This window comes from Mesoplodon mirus, assembly GCF_964341445.2.
Source record: "Mesoplodon mirus genome assembly, chromosome: 8".
In the NCBI taxonomy this organism is placed as follows: Eukaryota; Metazoa; Chordata; class Mammalia; order Artiodactyla; family Ziphiidae; genus Mesoplodon; species Mesoplodon mirus.
The window spans coordinates 54,700,956-54,718,534 of record NC_138984.1 but is presented as its reverse complement, the minus strand read 5'-3'; the positions used below and the strand labels follow the sequence as shown (position 1 = coordinate 54,718,534).

The window sequence follows — 17,579 nt, the reverse complement described above, 5'->3', positions numbered from 1 at the left end:
AAACTAATTCCAATTTAGATACCAGGTGACCTAATTCCCTCTAAGTATTTAATGTTCCTTTCCTTTTAAACTTTTATCAGCTTTCACACTTTTGGAGAGAATATTTGAATTATATTCGTATATACTCTATATATTCCTAATAATTAAGTATGTTTCCAAGGTAGAAATATTACAGGCCAATAGTCTTCTATCTCTTGGTCTCATGTGAACTGCCATCCAATATCCTGCTATTAATTAGCAAAGATTACTTCATCCAGTTATCTGTGATTCTCTGTTACTATAAAACAAGAGAAAATGCTGTAACCCCACTGAAGCAGTCTCATTTCTCCTCTAAGGGTTGACGCTAAGGGAATTTCTAAGCATATTATTTTCCTGACACTATTCTCACACCCAAGTGAGCTTACTGACTTTTAAACCAATTTCTAAAGACAGGTAAAGGACATTTCTAGACCCTCAAATGATGGTGGAATACCTCCTTCAATAGGCCCTTAAGAAATCTGTTCATCTGTTCATAAGGTAAATTAGTTTATTTCATATCCCAAAAAGTTCTTGCATATGTTTTTGCAAAATAAGTTTGCAAATAGGACATGACCATTCACGAGAATTCTCTTAGCACACTGACATTTGTACTTTTTAATCCTTTACCCCTATATTGCCCCTCCCCCTTACTCTCTCCCCACTGTTAAACACTAGTTTGTTCTCTGTATCTGTGAGTCTGTTTATGTTTTGTTATATTCATCCATTTGTTTTATAGTTTACATTCCACATATAACATCATGCAGTGTTTGTCTTTCTCTGTCTGACTTATTTCACTAAGCATAATACCCTCCAAATCCATCCATGTTGTTGCAAATAGAAAAATTTTGTTCTTTTTTATGGCTGAATAGTATTCCATTGTATATATGTATATACCACATCTTCTTTATCCACTCATGTAATTGATGGATGTTTTGGTTGCTTCCATACATTGACTATTATAAATAATGCACTATGAACATTGGAGCACATGTATGTTTTCGAATTAGTGTTTTTGTTTTCTTCAGATATATACCCAGGAGTGAAACTGCTGGATCATATGGTAGTTCTATTTTTATTTTTTTGAGAAACCTCAATACTGTTTTCCACGGAGGTTGCACCAATTTACATTCCCACCAAGAGTGTACGAGGGTCCCCTTTTCTCTACATCCTAGTCAATATTTGTTATTTGTGGTCTTTTTGACTATGTTCATTCTGACAGGTACGAGGTGATATCTCATTGTGGTTTTGATTTGCATTTCTCTGATGATTAATGATGTTGAGCATCTTTCCATGTACCTGTTGGCCATCTGTATGTCTTCTTTGAAAAAAGTCTGTTCAGATCTTCTGCCTTTTCAACTGGGTTGTTTGTTTTTTTGATACTGTGTTTTATGAGCTGTTTGTATATTTTGGGTATTAACCCCTTACTGGTCACATCATTTGCAGATATTTTCTCCCATTCAGTACACTGTCTTTTTATTTCATTGATGGTTTCCTTTGCTGTGCAAAAGCTTTTAAGTTTAATTAGATCCCATTTGTTTGTTTTTTTAATTTTTTGCCTTAGAAGACAGACCCCCCAAAAATATTGCTATGATTTATGTCAAAGAGTGTTCTGTCTATATTTTTTTTCTAAGAGTCTTATGGTTTCCAGTCTTTCATTTAGGTCTTTAATTCCTTTTGGGTTTATTTTTGAGTATGGTGTTAGAGAATGTTCTAATTTCATTCTTTTATATATAGCTGTCCAGTTTTCCCAGCACCACTTGTTGAAGATATTGACCTTTCTCCAATGTATATTCTTGCCTCCTTTGTTGTAGATTAATTTACCATAAGTGTGTGGGTTTACTTCTGGACTCTCAATTCTGTTCCATTGATCTATGTGTCAGTTTCTGTGCCAATACTACGTTTTGATGACTGTATCTTTGTAGTCTGAATTCACGGACTGTGATATCTCCAGTTCTGTTTTTCTTTCTTAAGATTATTTGGCTATTCTTTTGTGCTTCCATATACATTTTTAAATTATTTGTTCTACCTCTGTGAAAAATGCCACTAGTATTTTAATAGGGATTGCACTGAGTAGTATGGTCATTTCAACAATATTAATTATTCCAATCCATGAGCACAGAGCATCTTTCCATATGTTTGTGTTGTCTTCAGTTTCTTTTATTAGTGTCTTATAATTTTGCAAGTACAGTTCTTTTACCTCCTTAGTTAGGTTTATTCCTAGGTATTTGATTATTTTTGATGTGATTGTAAATGGGGTTATTTGGTTAATTTCTCTTTCCAATAGTTTGTTGTTAGGGTATAGAAATGCAACAGATTTCTGTATATTAATTTTGAATGCTACAAATTTACTGAACTCATTGATGAACTCCAGAGATTTTTTTAAGTTATCCTTAGGATTTTCTATGTATAATATCACATCAACTGCAAACAGTTATAGGTTTACTTCTTCCTTTCCAATTTGGATTCCTTTTATTTCTTTTTCTTATCTGATTGCTGTGGCTAGGACTTCAAATATTATGTTGAATACAACTGTTGAGAGTGGGCATCTTTGTCTTGTTCCTGATCTTAGATGAAATGCTTTCCTACCACTGAGCATGATGTTAGCTGTGGGCTTATCATATATAGCCGTTATTATGTTCCTTCTGTATCTACTTTGTGGAGAATTTTTATCATAAATGGATGCTGAATTTTTTCAAAAGCTTCTTCTGCATCTATTGAGATAATCATGATTTTTATTCTTTGAACTATTAATGTAGTTTATCATATTAATTGATTTGTGGATATTGAACCACAAATGTGGTTAATGTACTGTTGAATTCTAACTGCTAAAATTTTGTTGAGGATATGTGCATCTATGTTCATCAGTATACTGGCCCATAATTTTTTTTTTTTGTAGTGTCTTTGGTTTTGGCATCAGGGTGATGTTGGTCTCACAGAATGAGTTCAGAAGCATTACTTCCTTCTGAATTTTTTAGAGTATTTTGAGAAGGATGAGTGTTAACTCTTCTCTAAGTATTTGGCAGAATATACCTGTGAAGCCATCTGGTCCTGGACTTTTGTTTGTAGGGATTTTTTTAAATTACTGATTCAATTTCATTACTGGTAATTCATCTGTTCATATTTTCTATTTCTTCCTGGTTCAGTCTTGGGGGACTGTACATTTCTAGGGATTTGTCCACTTCTTCTAGGTTGTCTATTTTATTGACATATTGTTCAGAGTAATCACTTATGATCTTTTGTATTCCTGTGGTGTCAGTCTCATTTTTTGCTTTTTCCTTTTTGATTTATTGATTTGGGTCATCTCCTTTTTTGACTTGATGAAGCTGTATAAGGGTTTATCAATTTTGTTTATCTTTTCAAAGAACCAGCTCTTAGTTTCATTTGTCTTTATATTGGTTTTTTTTTAAGCCTCTATTTCATTTATTTCTGTTCTGATATTTATAATTTCTTTCCTGCTACTAACTTTGGGTTTTGTTTTTCCTTCTTTTTCTAGTTCTTTTAGGTATAAGGTTAGGTTGTTCATTTGAGATTTTTATTTCCCAAGGTAGGCTTGTATTGCCACAATTTCCCTCTAAGAACTGCTTTTGCTGTGTCCCATAGATTTTGGGTCACTGGGTTTTTGTTTGTTTATTTTCATTTGTTTCCAGGTATTTTTTATTTCTTCTTTTATTTCTTCAGTGGCTGTTTAGTAGCATATTGTTTAGCTTCCATGTGTTTATGTTTTTTTGAATTTTTTTTTCTTGTAGGTGATTTATAGAGTCATAGCTTTGCAGTCAGGAAAGATGCTTGATATGCTTTCAATGTTCTTTAATTTAATGAGACGTGTTTTATAGCCTAGCAGGTGATCTATCCTGGAAAGTGCTCCATGTGCACTTGAAAAGAATGTTTATTCTGCTGCTTTTGGATTGCATGCTGTATATATCTATTAATAACTATTAAGTCCATTGGTCTAATGTGTTATTTAAGGCCTGTGTTTCCTTACTGATTTTCTGTCTGGATGATCTGTCCATTGATGTAATTGGGATGTTACAGTCCCTTACTATTATTGTGTTACTGTCAATTTCTCCCTTTATGTCTGTTAATGTTTGCTTTATGTATTCAGGTGGTCCTATGTTGCCTGCATATACATTTATAATTGTTACATATTCTTCCTGGATTGATCCTTTAATCATTATGTAACATCCTTCTTAGAGATTAGCTTTTAAATGTTATTTAACTTCCTTATTTCCTGTGCTCCTCTCATACCACTTCACATGCCACTACTGAATACAAACATCTCCGTTTATTTCCATATGTTCTCCCTGTCTCCACTTAGAACATGATTTCATGTTGATCCTCCAAACTCTCTTGAAGCATTATCTCCATTATGAAGATTACTCTCAGGCATAATTAAATGGTTTTAACTATGTCATATATATATATGGCCTATATATTACAAACATATGTATATATATAAAATGTAACACACTACTGAAGACACATTACCTAAGACATTATAGCATAATTGTTAGTACAATTGTTGTCACAATTAAAAGCCTGTATTAATGAGGCATCTTTACAGTTCCAGTGTCTAGGACAGACCCTAAAATATAGCTAGCACATAACAAATTATTTTTGAAAAAAAAAGTTATGTGTGATGGTCATCCACTTTTTACTCACCAAACCAACATACTTAAAACTAGGACATGTTCCCTTATCTTATCATGTACTGTCTTAATGCCAACTCTGGGCCCAGCATTACAGAGACATAGGACTTTCAAGAACTATCTTACTGGTGCGGAGTGGTTAACTAACACAATTAACAATTCAAAGCTAAATGGTGTGCATTCTAAAGTAGCTGTGTCCATTTAATGCCAAATACTGAATTTAAAACATGGTGCTTAACTGCACCAATATCTTTTCCCAATTTTTATTTAGTTTTTAGGTTTTTGTTTTGTTTTGTTTTCATCACCATATAAATACACTGCATCTCTAAGCCATTTCATCCCACATTTGTTAATATGCCAATCTCTAGGCCACACTATCATGAATGGAATAAAATTTTCCCTGTCTTTATTAGATTTTTGTAAGTGCATTCCTTCTTTCAATGTTTTACCATCCGAGAAACATCCCTTGAATGCAGGCTGAGTGGTTTTAATTTCACCTGACAAAAGGGCAAGAAGAAAATGGTCTCACCAAATCCAAGCTTTTAGATTTATAGGTAAGCATCATTCTTGCTGGTGCTTCTGAACTATAAAAGAGAAATACAATTCTCTCTACAACAATAACTGGTAAACAGAATCATAAATACTCTGCTACATTTTCATTCACAATCTATTGGCCTGTCTACTATTACTAGTAACACTTCTCATATCGATTATTATAGCATTATTTTGGCTGCAGTTAAAACACCACATGGGGCTTCCCTGGTGGCGCAGTGGTTGAGAGTCCGCCTGCCGATGCAGGGGATACGGGTTCGTGCCCCGATCCCGGAAGATCCCACATGCCGCGGAGCGGCTGGGCCCGCGAGCCATGGCCGCGGAGCCTGTGTGTCCGGAGCCTGTGCTCCGCAACGGGAGAGGCCACAGCAGTGAGAGGCCCGCGTACAGCAAAAAAAAAAAAAAAAAAAAAAAAACACCACATGGACAGTGAACAGCAGAACCAGGTAAATATGCCATAGATGTTACTATACTATTCTGACAAACACCCTGAACTGAGGTCAAATGGAGAATTGGCTATCAACAAGAATAAGTTGGCAACAGAACTGCACGGAAGTCCCATTCAGCCTCAGCATCCAGCAGGAAACTCTGAGGCCCTTGGGAGAGAATTAGCACTCTTTTCTGGGTTTTATTGTTGTTGTTGTTGTTTTTACTCTGGTATCTAGATATTCTATTACATTTTATTTCATGAGAGATCCATGGAAATTAACCTTATTTTTTCCCTAAGATTGTGGGTTCCTCTAAGATCAGGTTCTTGGAATGCAGAGTAATTAATTCACAGTAGATGGTGGGATTTTCAAGGAAGAAAAGTCAAGCAATTCCACTTCAGAGAGTGAACAGAGTATCCTGGAGCCAAAGGAAAACTTAACCTTGTGGAAAAGTCAATTATGACTGAGAAAAGAGTTTCCAAAATCAATGCTATTAAAATCCCCTCTCCCTTCCAAATCTAACAATAATTTTAAAATCCCAAAACAAAAAAGCAGATCTTTATAAAAACTGAAATGCAAAAAGTGTCATCAATTTTGGCCTTTGTTACTGCATTAGCAGAAAGGTTAGAAATATTTAAACTCTGCCTCTTTAATTGGGCAAACACTCTTTGGTCCCTTATAACTGCAATTCAATTGTTCTCTTGAACAATTTGACTTGAGCCAGGAAGAAATTTTCATGTTGCCAGATTTGTCAAGGTATATCCACAAATAATAACAGCAGGAAATTAAAGCATTTATAAGAAAGGAAAGTAATGGCTAAATAACCTTTCTGGTTCACTTCCAAACAAGAGCAAAATCAAACCTTTGTAATGATTACAAAGATAAGTAGTAATCTTTACCATGCCTTTAATGTCATGTGGCTGTTCTGTATTTTCCAATGCAGCAATAGTTTGACTACTGTATTCAAATTGCTACAAGAGTACATTGTTGCGTTATATACATCCATGTGTATGTATCTTGTCCCCACATCTAAATGCCCCCTGAGAACTGGGTTACCAGGCTTTGGCTTTCTAAGGGCTTTCTGTTTCCATGTGTACCAAAGTATTAATTTGGAAGTATGCCTGGCCTAAGATTTTTTCCTCTTTTATAGATGCTTGAAGCACACTGTACCAGGGCTTAATAGGCTGCTAAATCTGCACTTAACACCCCTCCTCTATTTAACATCCCCCAACATGTAGCATACGACTTCCAATGCTAGAACACCATCCTTCCACTTCCCTCCTAATTGCAAATTTCCTGCCCAGCATGTTTCCATTAAGAAAGCTGGAAAGATTAAGGTTGAAGAAACTTTAGAAATAGGTGATCGATAAGAAAGCTATTTTTACTAAAGAAACTTTAGGAAGATGAAGATGTCAATAGAAGATTAAATGTTGAAGCTGAAAATTGATCATAATATATCAATTCTACAAAATTCTTATATATGTGTTGACCCCTGAAGATCCTAGTACTGTAGACAACAGTAAAAGGGAAGAAGGAGAAAGTAAAATAGAAAGATCACCAAGGTCTGAAAGAATAATCTGAAGCTTTTTATCTAAATTTGTTCTTCCAAATTCAGAGGAGTAAGCACAGTCATGTTCTATGCTGGAAGAGAAAGTGTGTGAATTGTCACTTTCCAAAGGTGACATTAGAGAAGGAATAAAATTTAACTACTAATTTTTAAATAACTCTAGCCCTATAAATTTGACACTGTAACTTCAATTGTTGAAGCAAATGCTAAGGTATCTGTAAAGATGATCCTTCTATGAGTCATGAGCTGAATCATCCAAGGCTATGGTCATGGCCTCTGAAATGATGAGAGGCCATGTCACAAAAAAAAAAAAAAAAAAAAAAAAAAAAGGCACCTGGTATGAAAAGCTTTACAGGATGAAATGGATATATTTCTACAATAAGAAATCTCACATCTTCTCTATCTAACCAAGTCCTACAGCAGAGAATGTACATGCACACTCAAGGAAACATTTTCACCTTGACCACTTCTATAGAGGGCACTGTTGGGTTCCCTAATGTGCCTGGAACAGGCCACATATTTTTCTAGAGTGGAAGCATTACTGCACACTCTTAGCTTTTCAATCCATTGGCTTAAATAAATCTGGGCCAGGTTTTCAGTCCTTATATGTTATCACTATCCTAAACTCTGAAACAAATGGATTGTATTATACATGCCTAATAGAGAGGATACCATGGAGAAAGTTGTTTTTCCCCCTCCTTTTCCTTCTTCTTAGTTTCATATTATCTAAAACCTGGCAATAAATGAATGGATCCTTGATATCTGAAAGTGATATGTCTGTAGAACTTCCCACACTCACAAATTCACAAAAAACTTCTCGTATAGAAAAAAAAAAAGAATGCTACTAACTCTTCACCAACTGACTCACTCCAGCGTACCAGCCCCTTAGCCTGTAGCAGTCATTTCTACTAGAGATCTTAGGTATATTTTCTCATTTAATTTTCACAAAGATCCTTTGAGACTGATATTATTAGCAGTACTATTTTGACTATTCCAAACTACTTCAAGTAACAGAACTTATGGATGGCTTGTAAAGAGTCAACAAAACATTAAATTTGTGAATATTGATGGTCCATTATATCAAGGAGAATATGAGAAGATGGTGTTGGTGTTGATTTCCCTTCCAATCAGCAGCAGAATCTGTCCCCAGAACTGGCTGCCTACCTTCCTTGGCCCTCTGTGCCGTGGATGCTGGTGTGCTCTGGGCACAGTACACCTCCCGGGTCTGGATCCCACCTCCACAAACGGGTCCTGTCACATGCCAGTGGGGGTCTTGCTGCTCGAGGAGGAGAGAGACTTGGCATTCTTTCCATTCAGAGGTCCTCCAGGAATACCTGTTTGGTTTGATTTGTTTAAAAGAAGAAGAAGAAGTAAGGAAAATACAAAATTCTACAGGAAACTTAAGTCATCGACATCAAATGTACATAATCATCTCTCTTTCTAGTACCAAATCTTTGCCTACGGATAAAGATGTTTACCAGCTTTGAATACTAAATCCCTTTTATTTCCTATAGCAAAATCACAGCAGCCTATCATGCTTATAGCACAGGTCCAGAGGAGCAAAGGAAGGAAATATGGATAAACAGTAGATATGTCTCAGCCTTAAAGCTCTAAGAGAGTACAGAATCAAGGAAAGGAGCTGGAAACCAATTGAGCCTAATTCATAGCAGGTAAACTTGTCTTGGGGTTTCATTTTACAAACTTCTAGATGACTGTGTGAAAGTTGGCCTTTCTTTTTTAATTAGTAGGCCAGTGTATGAATGTCTGAACATATTAGTTTAAATGGACAGAGATTACCTCCAATTTTTCAACCTTATTGATATAGGTATTTCTATCAGTTTGACTCCACTAAGATAGGGGTATACATATTAAAAATGAGTTCACAATGTGCCAGTATATTTAATTGACAAGTACTTTTTTTTTTTTTTTTTACATATACAGACATGCCATGGTTATACTGATTTAGAATATGTCTTCCAGGTTTACAACTGGTTAAGATACACACTGATAGACACACACATGCACACACACAAATAAAAGGAAAAAACACAGTGAAGTTTGTACATAACTTACAGAAAACACAACCACCATAACAACACTACACTCATACCTGGAGAATGATTTCAGACAGAATTTCCTTTTGTGGCTTATTATAGCATTCCTCAAGCCCACAGCATTAACATAACCCTAAAGCATTCCCATAAATACCAGAAGACTCATTAGCTTCTGAACAGTAAACCAAACCTAAGAACATTCTCATATCCGCTGTCCCATTTCAGATTTAAGGAAAGTTTTCTCAGTTATGTGATTGTTTAAAAGAAAAAGTAGCAATAAAAATAAACATGTGTCACCAAGGCCCTGGCCTTACAGAAACCAGAGTAAAAATGAAATCAAGTAACAGATATCAAAATCAGGAAGCAAATCTCTAAGAAACCTAAGAGTGAGCAAAGCCTCTCACAATGAGTGTCATCATTCTAAAAAGCTTGAAAGCTGAGGATCATCAGTCTTGTGAAAAGCCCATTGTAGAAAAAGAATTTGGACAATCCTGTGGGGTTTGTTGTAATAATTCTTCTACCTCTGCCTCACTATTTGATCTTCACAGGGTTTTCCAAGTGAAACTCAGTCACTGGGCTGGGCAAGAGTCTGAAATGTAGAGTTCAGGTCCTGTTTATTACTAGGGGAATATAGACAATAATATGTTTCTAATTCCTGGGCATGAGATCGAGAAAAGTCCAGGTCTTCCCAGAGATGGTCCTTCTCCAGAGGTGATGCTCCAAAGCCCTTTCTCCTCACTAGACAGAGTTGTCACCCTTGGCTTCATGGTGACCCAGGCAGAAGGCTTGTCTCTTGTGTCCCTGAGTCTCAGGGCACAGGTAGCTCGCTTGCCTCTGGACTCCAGGGCAAGGCATAGTGAGGTAGGGGTGGGTTATTGGATGGTTATCACATTCTCATTTCAAACCCTCTTCCTCCAATGATTCCCTAAAAGGAGAGCTCTCTGTCTATTAAGGAGGTCAGATATAGCCCTGACTCCAAGACTCCTATGATATAGTGAGCACATAGGTAGGCAAAAAGGGGCAGTGCGGTATAGACAGCAAGCATGCTTTCGAGTCAAATCAACATGGTTTGAATCTGAGCCTTGCCACTTACTAGTCATGTGACTTTCACTGAGTTCTATTTTGTAAAATAGGGATAATAATACCAAATGTGAATCAAGGAGTATAATAAATGTTCAATAAATGTTAATTCCCTTTTTTCTTGTGTCCTACACCTGCCTTTTGTCCCCTGCTGACACAGAAAACACACACACACACACCCCAACACTGTACTTATAAGAACTTAATTGATTTCATCCAAAGTCCTACTATTAAGGATCCAGGAATGCCATGGTCTAACTTTTAAGAACCAAAGTTCAGCAAAGAGCATAAAAGAAACTTAGAGAGTTTAGAATTATAGCAAGTCACAGTAATTTGTTCACTTATTTGAAAGGAATGGGCCATGCTATATAAATTGCTTTTTCAATTAATTTATCATGACACTATAAGAATTAGAAATGGAGGAATTTTGGAAGTCATTATGGACAAAAATGAAACGGAAAATTTAATGACTATATATATATATATATATATATATATATATATATATATATTTATATATATAGTCTTATATATAATGTAACAAAAACCCTGTTGGTAGCTCATTAACCAAAAACACCCAAATTTTATTCATTGGCAAACAACGAATTGTCTAAACATATAGAAGACATTTATCACTACTGCTATTGTTTACTACCTCAGAGAAAATACCAACCCAGAAAGAGGCAAAGGAAAAAACACACCAGTGAAGGGCTTCTAAATTCCTGTTTAAAATGCAGGTCCTTTCATAGTCTGTCGTTTTTTTCTTCATTTTTTTCAAATGCACTATCTATGTTTAATCACAAATCACCCAGAAGCCATGAAAACTGAACAGTCTGAATTCCACCAACCTGGGAGAGTGTCTCTATGATCTGACAGAATAAGAAATCAAAGGAGACCGCTCAGCTAAACGTTGCTTGTTATCTCCTTTAGTAGGGATAGTCCTCCAGGCTCAGGACAACTTGGCTTTCTGACTGCCAGGGGCATTCTCTTTAATGGCTAAGTCCATGTCAAAGATCAGGCCTTTCCACCCTCTCTCTCCCAACTCTGATGCCTTTCAACCCAGCCTCACTTTGTCCTTCTGCTTAGGAGGGAAAGAGGGGGTATTTCAAAGGCCAGCGTCCTGCCTTTTGTGGGTGAGCAGCATTTTGAAACCAAGTGTAGAAATGCCTCAAGTAAACGGCCATGACATGAAAACAATTAGTTGATCCTCATAGCCCCTTACGAACATGACCTAGGATCCCTTTGTCTTGTCACACACCCCAGCTGAACAGGATAGACAAAGCGTTCATTTCTTCAGGCTTCTAGGGTATCATGACAAATCCCCCAAGTAATAATAACATCCAAAATGTTCTGCATGCTTACTCAGTACCAGGCACTGCACTAACAAATCTAGGTGCATGACTTCATATAATCCTCCCAACAAGCCTATGAAAAAAATATCATTTCCTCTTTTACAGATGGGAGAATTGGCATAAAGAATAAGACATTTTCCAAGGTCACCTAATTAAGTAAGTGAAAGAGCAGGATGCAAAGACAAGTATACCTGATTCTAAAGCACATCTTCTTAATGAAATGATTCTCTGGTAGATTAAAATGGTGAATGGTAAACTCATGAAATTTGGTCTGTGGATATAAAAAGCAAGTCTGTAGATGACAAGTAGCTATCTGCCCAGCCATGATGAGGACAAATAAATGTTGGTCTTGGTCTGAGGAATTGTTTTCTGGGATGAAGCAAAAAATATATCATCAGTTGATGACAATGATACTGTCACTGACAACTGACCAGTAATATTTTACAGTGCCAGTATAATATTCCTTCCAGTCTCAAACACAAAGACAGTTTGAGAATATCACACAGCCACTCACTTTATAATTCAAACGCTGTGGTCACATAGGGTCAGATTTTAGCACTTTCAGGAGATAAGTACAAGTTAAAAAGAGAAACAAAATATAAGCCAAATAAAAGAATCTCTAATTGTAAAAATGCAAATTTCCGGGCTTCCCTGGTGGCACAGTGGTTGAGAGTGTGCCTGCTGATGCAGGGGACACGGGTTCGTGCCCCGGTCCGGGAAGATCTCATATGCCGTGGAGCGGCTGGGCCCGTGAGCTGTGGCCGCTGAGCCTGCGCATCCAGAGCCTGTGCTCCGCAACGGGAGAGGCCACAACAGTGAGAGGCCCGCGTACCGCAAAAAAAAAAAAAGCAAATTTCCACCAAATGGTGCAATGACACTTTTTTTGAAGAGTAATGCTTTTTCAAGGCCCTGAAGTCAAATTCTCCATTTTGCTCCCTGGTCACTGTGAATGTTAGGTAAACCTGCCATCATCTGTTCATGTAAAAATGACTCCAATGTCCCCACTATTAGTGAGAGAGAACACTGTCAGCCACTCATATACTGAATACACAGGGGAAACAACTTGTGAAAGAAAATCTCAGTTAATGTAAAGGTATGTATGAGAGATGGATGGCAGAAGGAACCAGAAAGCAGGACTCCCTAACTCCGTAGGAACAAAAATAAGCCTGCCCAAGAGTAAGCAAAAATCATTTACTCAACCATGTGTTCATTCCTCCTTTCTTTCAAGAACTAATTCTTGAGCTCCAACTGTGTGCCAAGTATGATTTCTGACAACAGAAATGCATAGCAGTGAGCAGGACAAAGTCCCTGACCTTGGGAAGATGACCTTCTAGTGGGGCAGATAGACAGAAATGAACCAATACATAACACGGCATCAGTAACATGTCCATCAGAGAGAAATGGAGGAGGAGAGCTATTTCAGTGCCATGACCAGGAAAGTCTTCAGAATCCGGAATAAAATGAAACAGTGGGCAAAAGAAAGGGTGGACAAGGAGAATTCTAGACAGAAAGAAGAGCATGTTCAAAGGTCCCAGGGAAGGACAGTGCTTGGCACTTTCAAGGAAAGCACAGAGGCCAGTGTGGTTGGGATAGGCAGCTCAAGGCAGGAGGGAGAGGGAGTGAGAGACGGGCAGGGGCCAGGCTACAGAGAGCCTGGTGGGCTGAGGAAGGGCTGTGAGTGTTACTCCAAATGTGCTAGGAAACCACTGCCAAGTGTTGAGGAAGGCAATCATATCACGATGAGGTTTAAATTTTTAAGAATCATCCTGGCCACTGATTAAAGAATAGACTATAGGGGAGTGGGAGAAGGGAGACGAATTTGGAGGCCTTTGCCAGTCCAGGAGACATGATGGTAGGGCTTTAATTGGGGCAGTCACAGTGAATGTGATGAGAAGTGATCAGATTCTGGATACAATGTGAAGGTGGAGACAGCCTTCTAATGGATTAGACGTGGATAGGAGATAAAGAGAGAAGTGAAGAATGATTCCAGGGGCAGGAGGGGAAGATGGCGGAAGAGTAAGACACGGAGATCACCTTCCTCCCCACAGACACACCAGAAATACATCTACACGTGAAACAACTCCTACAGAACACCTACTGAACGCTGGCAGAAGACCTCAGACCTCCCAAAAGGCAAGGAACTCCCCACGTACCTGGGTAGGGCAAAAGAAAAAAGAATAAACAGAGACAAAAGAATAGGGACAGGATCTGCACCAGTGGGAGGGAGCCGTGAAGGAGGAAAGGTTTCCACACACTAGGAAGCCCCTTCGCGGGTGGAGACTGTGGGTGGCGGAGGGGGAAAGCTTTGGAGTCGCGGAGGAGAGCGCAGCCACAGGGGTGCGGAGAGCAAAGCGGTGAGATTCCCGCACAGAGGATCGGTGCCGACCCGCACTCACCAGCCCGAGAGGCTTATCTGCTCACCTGCCAGGGCGGGCGGGGCTGGGAGCTGAGGCTCGGGTTTCGGGTTTTGGTCGGACCTGCCGAAGAGGCAAGAGACTTTTTCTTCCCTCTTTGTTTCCTGCTGCGTGAGGAGAGGGGATTAAGAGCGCCGCTTAAAGGAGCTACAGAGAGGGGCGCGAGCCGCGGCTAAAAGCGCGGATCCCAGAGACGGGCGTGGGACGCTGAGGCTGCTGATGCCGCCGCCAAGAAGCCTGTGTGAGAGCACAGGTCACTGTCCACACCGCCACTCCCGGGAGCCTGTGCAGCCCGCCACTGCCAGGGTACCGGGATCCAGGGACAACTTACCCGGGAGAACGCAGCACGTCGCGCCTCAGGCTGGTGGAACGTCACGCCGGCCTCTGCCGCTGCTCACTCGCCCCGCCCTCCGTGCCCCCCCCCCAGCCCTGAGTGAGCCAGAGCCCCCGAATCAGTGGCTCCTTTAACCCCGTCCTGTCTGAGTGAAGAACAAACGCCCTCCAGCGACCTACATGCACAGGCGGGGCCAAATCCAAAGCTGAGACCCGGGAGCTGTGAGAACAAAGAAGAGAAAGGGAAATCTCTCCCAGCAGCCTCAGAAGCAGTGGATTAAAGCTCCACAAGCAACTTGATGTACCCTGCATCTGTGGAATACATGAATAGACAACGAATCATCCCAAATTGAGGAGGTGGACTTTGAAAGCCAGATTTATGATTTTTTCCCCTTTTCCTCTTTCTGTGAGTGTATATGTGTATGCTTCTGTGTGAGATTTTGTCTGTATAGCTTTGCTTTCACCATTTGTCCCAGGGTTCTATCCGTCCGTTTTTTTTTCCTTAATACTTATTTTTTATTTTAATAACTTTATTATATTTTATCATACTTTCTTTTATTTTACCCTATCTTCTTTCTTTCTTTCCTTCCTTCCTTCCCTCCTTCCTTCCCTCATTCCTCCCTCCCTCCCTCCCTCTTTCATTCTTTTTCCTTCCTTCCTTTTCTTTCTTTCTTTCTTTCTACTTCTACTAATTCTTTCTTTCTACTTTTTCTCATTTTTATTCTGAGCCGAGTGGATGAAAGACTCTTGGTGCTGCAGCCAGGAGTCAGTGCTGTGCCTCTGACGTGGGAGAGCCAACTTCAGGACACTGGTCCACAAGAGACCTCCCAGCGCCACATAATATCAAACGGTGAAAATCTCCCAGAGATCTCCATCTCAACACCAGCACCCAGCTTCACTCAACGACCAGCAAGCTACAATGCTGGACACGCTATGCAAAACAACTAGCAAGACAGGAACACAACCCCACCCATTAGCAGAGAGGCTGCCTAAAATCATAATAAGTCCACAGACACCCCAAAACACACCACCAGACGTGGACCTGCCCACCAGAAATACAAGATCCACCTTCATCCACCAGAACACAGGCACTAGTCCCCTCCACCAGGAAGCCTACGCAACCCACTGAACCAACCTTAACCACTGGGGACAGACACCAAAAACAACGGGAAGTATGAACCTGCAGCCTGCAAAAAGGAGACCCCAAACACAGTAAGATAAGCAAAATGAGAAGACAGAAAAACACACAGCAGGTGAAGGAGCAAGATAAAAACCCACCAGACCTAACAAATGAAGAGGAAATAGGCAGTCTACCTGAAAAAGAATTCAGAATAATGATAGTAAAGATGATCCAAAATCTTGGAAATAGAATAGACAAAATGCAAGAAACATTTAACAAGGACCTAGAAGAACTAAAAATGAAACAAGCAATGATGAACAACACAATAAATGAAATTAAAAATGCTCTAGATGGGATCAATAGCAGAATAACTGAGGCAGAAGAACGGATAAGTGACCTGGAAGATAAAATAGTGGAAATAACTGCTCCAGAGCAGAATAAAGAAAAAAGAATGAAAAGAACTGAGGACAGTCTCAGAGACCTCTGGGACAACATTAAATGCACCAACATTTGAATTATAGGGGTTCCAGAAGAAGAAGAGAAAAAGAAAGGGACTGAGAAAATATTTGAAGAGATTATAGTTGAAAACTTCCCCAATATGGGAAAGGAAATAGTTAATCAAGTCCAGGAGGCACAGAGAGTCCCATACAGGATAAATCCAAGGAGAATTCCTCCAATACACATATTAATCAAACTGTCAAAAATTAAATACAAATAAAACATATTAAAAGCAGCAAGGGAAAAACAACAAATAACACACAAGGGAATCCCCATAAGGTTAACAGCTGATCTTTCAGCAGAAACTCTGCAAGCCAGAAGGGACTGGCAGGACATATTTAAAGTGATGAAGGAGGAAAACCTGCAACCAAGATTACTCTACACAGCAAGGATCTCATTCAGGTTTGATGGAGAAATTAAAACGTTTACAGACAAGCAAAAGCTGAGAGAGTTCAGCACCACCAAACCAGCTTTACAACAAATGCTAAAGGAACTTCTCTAGGCAAGAAACACAACAGAAGGAAAAGACCTACAATAACAAACCCAAAACAATTAAGAAAATGGGAATAGGAACATGCATATTGATAATTACCTTAAATGTAAATGGATTAAATGCTCCCACCAAAAGACACAGATTGGCTAAATGGATACAAAAACAAGACCCATATATATATGCTGTCTACACGAGACCCACTTCAGACCTAGAGACATATACAGAGTGAAAGTAAGGGGATGGAAAAAGATATTCCATGCAAATGGAAACCAAAAGAAAGCTGGAGTAGCAATTCTCATATCAGACAAAATAGACTTTAAAATAAAGACTATTAGAAGAGACAAAGAGGGACACTACATAATGGTCAAGGGATCGATCCAAGAAGAAGATATAACAATTGTAAATATTTACACACCCAACATAGAGGATCTCAGTACATAAGGCAAATACTAACAGCCATAAAAGGGGAAATCGACAGTAACATATTCATAGTAGGGGACTTTAACACCCCACTTTCACCAATGGACAGATCATCCAAAATGAAAATAAATAAGGAAACACAAGCTTTACATGATACGTTAAACAAGATGGACTTAACTGATATTTATAGGACATTCCATCCAAAAACAACAGAATACAATTTCTTCTCAAGTTCTCATGGAACATTCTCCAGGATAGATCATATCTTGGGTCACAAATCAAGCCTTGGTAAATTTAAGAAAATTGAAATTATATCAAGTATCTTTTCCGACCACAGTGCTATGAGACTAGATATCAATTACAGGAAAAGATCTGTAAAAAATACAAATACATGGAGGCTAAACAATACACAGCTTAGTAACGAAGTGATCACTGAAGAAATCAAAAAGTAAATCAAAAAATACCAAGAAACAAAATGACAATGGAGACACGATGACCCAAAACCTATGGGATGCAGCAAAAGCAGTTCTAAGAGGGAAGTTTATAGCAATACAATCCTACCTTAAGAAAGAGGAAACATCTCGAATAAACAACCTAACCTTGT

At 38.7% G+C, this 17,579-nt stretch overlaps 1 protein-coding gene across 1 annotated transcript in view; it reads right to left on the bottom strand.

The window, feature by feature from the left end:
• The window catches only part of THSD7B (thrombospondin type 1 domain containing 7B), a gene marked incomplete at its 5' end in the record, with an annotated part of 807,803 nt that overhangs the window by 573,907 nt on the left and 216,317 nt on the right, over positions 1-17,579 (bottom strand). Inside the window, one exon of the mRNA XM_082630042.1 lies at positions 8,376-8,545. Coding sequence (XP_082486168.1) covers positions 8,376-8,545 — 170 coding nt within the window. The remainder of the gene's footprint in view (positions 1-8,375; positions 8,546-17,579) is intronic.